The sequence below is a fragment of the Tachysurus vachellii genome, chromosome 12 (assembly GCF_030014155.1).
Source record: "Tachysurus vachellii isolate PV-2020 chromosome 12, HZAU_Pvac_v1, whole genome shotgun sequence".
Taxonomy (NCBI): domain Eukaryota; kingdom Metazoa; phylum Chordata; class Actinopteri; order Siluriformes; family Bagridae; genus Tachysurus; species Tachysurus vachellii.
Genome location: NC_083471.1, coordinates 19914233 through 19920122, shown reverse-complemented (window position 1 = coordinate 19920122; position 5890 = coordinate 19914233). Strand labels below are relative to the sequence as shown.

At 34.3% G+C, this 5890-nt stretch overlaps 2 protein-coding genes across 2 annotated transcripts; both read right to left on the bottom strand.

The window, feature by feature from the left end:
* Positions 1–1192: 1192 nt before the first annotated feature.
* Positions 1193–2015, bottom strand: LOC132854646 (C-X-C motif chemokine 11-6-like). Its single transcript, XM_060883199.1, has 4 exons — positions 1902–2015; positions 1678–1804; positions 1496–1585; positions 1193–1397 (listed from the first exon to the last, which is right to left on the bottom strand). The coding sequence occupies exons 1-4, from the start codon at positions 1957–1959 to the stop codon at positions 1385–1387; spliced, it is 288 nt and encodes a 95-aa protein (XP_060739182.1). The 5' UTR covers positions 1960–2015; the 3' UTR covers positions 1193–1384.
* Positions 2016–5086: 3071 nt separating this feature from the next.
* Positions 5087–5890, bottom strand: LOC132854841 (C-X-C motif chemokine 11-6-like). The gene is made up of 4 exons (XM_060883476.1): positions 5780–5890; positions 5556–5682; positions 5374–5463; positions 5087–5289 (listed from the first exon to the last, which is right to left on the bottom strand). Exons 1-4 carry the CDS (start codon positions 5835–5837, stop codon positions 5277–5279), a joined length of 288 nt encoding a protein of 95 aa, XP_060739459.1. The 5' UTR covers positions 5838–5890; the 3' UTR covers positions 5087–5276.

Below are 5890 nucleotides of genomic sequence, written 5' to 3'. Positions count from 1 at the left end.
ATAACAGTAGGAGATTTTAATATCTTTTGAATAAGAACACAGGTGTGTTTTCCTCACTGATGAATTTATTGTCAGTGATGTGTCTGTAGTTTCAGAACAGCTGAACCTCATGGGAAATTTACAGAAGTATTAAGAGGCCATGCATTATTACAATTTTTTTCTTTCTTGTTTTTCTCGTTAACTCAACATAAAGGTTGTTTTGTCGTGATCACTGCTTAACTTCCTCGTGATCTCGACACATAGAAAGGTGTTTTGAAGTGATCACGATTTAATGTTATCCTAATCTCTGCATAAGAACATGTTCTAGAGCACGTTCAGCATCATGGATTATCACATAAATTAATTAGGGACTCGTTAAGTTCTGACACGTAAGAAGGAGGCTGTGAGGTCTGCTTCATTATCGTCAAAGACAATATAGGGACCCTATACTGGGGTTAGCATTTATAGCGCTGAAAGCGGAAAGCGAGCGTCTGTAAGCTCTTAAATCACAGAACAATAAATGAATACAAAACAATAATTTTTAATAAATGAGCGATAAAACAATTGACAGTATTGAGAATAAAGGCTTACGGTTTTAATAATCGTTACATATTAAAAAGTGGGTACATAAAGAAAATTATGCTGCGTAGTGTGCTTTTGCTGCCTCTAGAACATGTTCTTATGCTGAGATAACGACACAATGAACTTGTGATAACAATAAAACAAGTCAGAAAAAAAATATAACACTGCATGGACTCTTAGGACTTCCGTAGAAATGTGATATTGGACAAACCTGAATATTTATAATGAGATTTTAGCTGTAATTTAAGTGCTACAGCTACTTGGTACATTTCCCTGGTTGACCACCAGAAGGCAACCCTTTACACACATTTAAACAACTTCTGTTGTGTTTTTAATGCTCACCTGCTTTGTCTTATGTCATTAGTAACCTTATTTAAACTCCTTTATTTCACAATGTTTTGCTACTGTTGATGTTATCAGGTGTCTGTTTTTTTGTCTGTTGATGTTATCAGGTGTCTGACCACCATATCTCTGATCCTTGTGTTTGTATTTAGCTTCTTCAATTTTTGTACCACATTTGTGCTCCTTTTTGCACTGTAATTAAACTCCGCACTTATATCCACCCTCTTGTTCCTTTCGTGACAATATGAAACACATTGCATTGTCTTCTGAAGCAATATAATGTTCTGGATTTATTAAAATTCATGTCAGTGTACAGAAACAATATATTTTTAAAAGTCCTGCATTTTTCCTCAGAAACTATATACATTGAGCAATATGCAGATTTACAGCTTATAAATAACATGAAACATATGTACAGTTCAACTTTAAATATATTTCAACTTCTTCCACGTCTGTTCAGTCATGACACGCTGCAGGGGCTTTACGCTGCACTCCTGCAAAACAGAAACAAGTTTAAAAACTCATATTCGTCTCTTACATAGATAATAGAAAAATATTAAGATGTAACAATAATTAATAAAAGTCGACCCACCTTTTTTTTAAAGCTGCCTTGATGTATTTCTGAGTAAATCCAGAATTGGGATTCAAGCACTTTTTCCCTGCTCCATTCTTCAGAGTGACACTGCAGAGACAAATCACAAGTTAGATAACTCAATAGAACTAAATGATCTTGTATTATACATTGTTCAGGACATAAGTAGTGACTGAACTTACATGACTTCAACATTTTCACAAGATGCACTAACAGGATACACTTCAATCTTGTCCACAAGTTGTAGACGAACTGCGTTAGCGGCAGGACCCAGACAGAAACATCTCCTTACGCTGGTACTGGCCTGTCCTGCAAACAGAAGACAATTGTAGATTTTGAGTTATTACAAATCTGTTTAATCCTGTAGATCATTAATAGAGCTGCAGATGATGATTAAGAATCTAACCTTCTACATGAAGTATAAGTAGACCAGCAAACAGAACAAAAACTGCAGCAGATTTCATTTTTTCTCTTGCTCTTGATGCTCTGAAGATCCTGTGAGTGATTTTCGTCTTGATGCTTGTTGATGTGAATGAATGATAGAGTTTCCTCCTCTTTTATATGCTCAGATCGGTGTTTCCCCATCTTCCTGCCTTCAATCAAATTTGTTTCGATTTCAGTTGTACTTCCTCAGGAGCTAACTTTCTCATTTCTTGGAACTGGATTGTTTAACACTCGGTGACTGGGGATAATGTTCATGACTTTCTTCCGGTTTTAATTTCACAAAGTCTCCAATTTTATCTGTCACACCTGACACACTGCAAAACTTCAAATCTAGAATCTAAGCAAAATTTTCTGCATTTGAAAGATCAATGGCTGAACCAAACTAATGATTCAAATTAAAGCACAATTATTCATAGAATAAAATTCACTGATAAAGGTTTCAAAGATTTTCACTCACTTAGAGGGAGAAAAATATGAACGTTTATTATTACATAAAGTATGGAAGTAAATGTACAAACAATATTCAGAAAAGAAAAAGACGTCTACGTTTTAGTTTCTGATAGTAAAATAGTGAATCTTTCACCAGGAAACAGTGTGTGAGCACATTAGATTAAAAAAAACAGCTTATTTCTCTCAAATGTTAGTTAACATGATAATAACTCTGATGGTAATAAATAATCTGTCATTAATGCTTTATTAGAAATTTCTACCATCTCTTTCTAGCTGCCTGATACTAAAACATCCCCTTATAACTTTATAAATATAACACAGTGATCTGGCATCTCATCCCGGGTGTTTTCCCACCTTACTCCCAGTTTTCCCAGTATAAGTTCTGGATCCACATCAACCCTGATCAGTATAAAACAATTACTGCAGATTAAATAAATGAATGAATTAGTCACTGAAATGTTTCAAATTTGAGAATGTGTTGAATTTTAAATGACAATATACAAATTTACTTTATTAGTCTCTGAAGCAATAAAATATACAGCTATGATGTCTTTAAAAGCTGGGTGTCTAAATTCATACTTTTTTCTCAATAATATCACTTGTTATCTGTCTACAGCAGTGGAATATTCTGCTCTGAATTACATAGGGATTTGTTACATCACTGATTTCACTGTGGAAATTGCTGGTCTGGGTTTTCTTTTAACATAGTAGGATTACAGAAAAAGGAGAACTGTTTTTACAAGCTCAGTGTATGTCTCCTGAAAGGGACAAAAGAAACTGAAACATCCTTATTTCTCTTTTCTGTGGAAATAAAGTGGATCAATAAATAGCCTTGTTTGTGTCCTGTATATAAAGTGTTCAGAATTTCATATGAATCATACAACAGAAGTTAAAATATACTTATTATTAAACCTTGATTATAATAAAATGTTGACATTGATACTTTTTTTATCTTTAATTATAGACAATGATACTATTGCTAAGCTCAAATATCTACAAATTGATATATGTTTAGCTAAAAAAATGATTGATTTATGATTACTTGGATTATTTTTGCACATCCCGTTGCCCTTTCTGCTACACTGTGTTTACTGTGACTTTATTAAAATATTTAAACTGGAAGAAAGCATGAAATCTTCACTGATACACTGAATCTGGTGCATTGTGTGCTCTCTATAGCAGATAGTAAAACATGTCCATCTTATAATGTGATTGTCCTTTTGTAAAAGCTCTTTCTAACACAGAGAATTCAAATTCATGTTCATAATACTGTGGATATATATATCAGTGTTAATCAGTATAACAGTGACCTGATTCACAGCCACTAGATTATAACCAGTTGAACATTGATGTGCGATTTTAGAAGGAAACAGATAACGAAAAGATGCAAATCTCCACACAGTCAGTCAAAACAGCAACATTGTCCACTTAACCATCAGAACAGCACTAACGTTAACACCACTAACTATGTGTAACTGTTCATACTAACATATTACTTGTGACTATTATTATGAACATGCAGTAGTGAGACACTTTGTGCACAGTGCAATATAACTGTAGGAGATTTTAATATCTTTTGAATAAGAGCACAGGTGTGTTTTCCTCACTGATGAATTTATTGTCAGTGATGTGTCTGTAGTTTCAGAACAGCTGAACCTTATGGGAAATCTATGGAAGTCTGAAGAGGCCATGCATTATTACAATTTTTTTCTTTCTTGTTTTTCTTGTTAACTCAACATAGAGGTTGTTTTGTCGTGATCACTGCTTAACTTCCTCGTGATCTCGACACATAGAAAGGTGTTTTGACGTGATCACGACTTAATGTTCTCCTGATCTCTGCATAAGAACATGTTCTAGAGCACGTTCAGCATCATGGATGATCACATGCACTTTTACTTTAATTAGGGACTCGTTAAGTTCCGACACGTAAGAAGGAGGCTGTGAGGTCTGCTTCATTATCGCCAAAGACAATATAGGGACCCTATACTGGGGTTAGCATTTATAGCGATGAAAGCCGAACAATGAATTAATACAAAGCGATCATTTTTAATAAATGAGTGACAAAACAATTGAAAGTATTAACGAGAATAAAGGCTTAAGGTTTTAATAATCATTACATATTAAAAAGTGGGTACATAAAGAAAATGATGCTGGGTATTGTGCTTTTGCTGCCTCTAGAACATGTTCTTATGCTGAGATAACGACACAATGAACTTGTGATAACAATAAAACAAGAAAGAAAAAAAATATAACACTGCATGGACTCTTAGGACTTCCGTAAAAATCTGATATTGGACAAACCTGAATATTTATAATGAGATTTTAGCTGTAATTTAAGTGCTACAGCTACTTGGTACATTTCCCTGGTTGACCACCAGAAGGCAACCCTTTACACACATTTAAACAACTTCTGTTGTGTTTTTAATGCTCAACTGCTTTGTCTTATGTCATTAGTAACCTTATTTAAACTCCTTTGTTTCACAATGTCTTGCTACTGTTGATGTTATCAGGTGTCTGTTTTTTTGCCCACCATATCTCTGATCCTTGTGTTTGTATTCAGCTTCTTCGATTTTTGTACCACATTTGTGTTCCTTTTTGCACTGTAATGAAACTCTGCACTTATATCCACCCTCTTGTTCCTTTCGTGACAATAAGAAACACGTTGCATTGTTTTCTGAAGCAATATAATGTTCTGGATTTATTAAAATTCATGTCAGTGTACAGAAACAATATATTTTTAAAAGTCTTGCATTTTTCCTCAGAAACTATATACATTGAGCAATATGCAGATTTACAGCTTATAAATAACATGAAACATATGTACAGTTCAACATTAAATATATTTCAACTTCTTCCACGTCTGTTCAGTCATGACACGCTGCAGGCTTCACGCTGCATTCCTGAAAAATAGAAACCCTTTTTAAAACTCATATTCGTCTCTTACATAGATAAGACGTAACAATAATTGATAAAAGTCGACCCACCTTTTTTTTAAAGCTGTCATGATGTATTTCTGAGTAAATCCAGAATTGGGATTCAAGCACTTTTTCCCTGCTCCGTTCTTCAGAGTGACACTGCAGAGACAAATCACAAGTTAGATAACTCAATAGAATTAAATGATCTTGTATTATACATTGTTCAGGACATAAGTAGTGACTGAACTTACATGATTTCAACATTTTCACAAGATGCACTAACAGGATACACTTCAATCTTGTCCACAAGCTGTAGACGAACTGCGTTAGCTGCAGAACCCAGACACAAACATCTCCTTACGCTGGGACGGGCCTGTCCTGCAAACAGAAGACAATTGTAGATTTTGAGTTATTACAAATCTGTTTAATCCTGTAGATCATTAATAGAGATGCAGATGATGATTAAGAATCTAACCTTCTACATGAAGAATAAGTAGACCAGCAAACAGAGCAAAAACTGCAGCGGACTTCATTTTTTCTCTTGCTCTTGATGCTCTGAAGATCCTGTGAGTGATTTTCGTCTTGA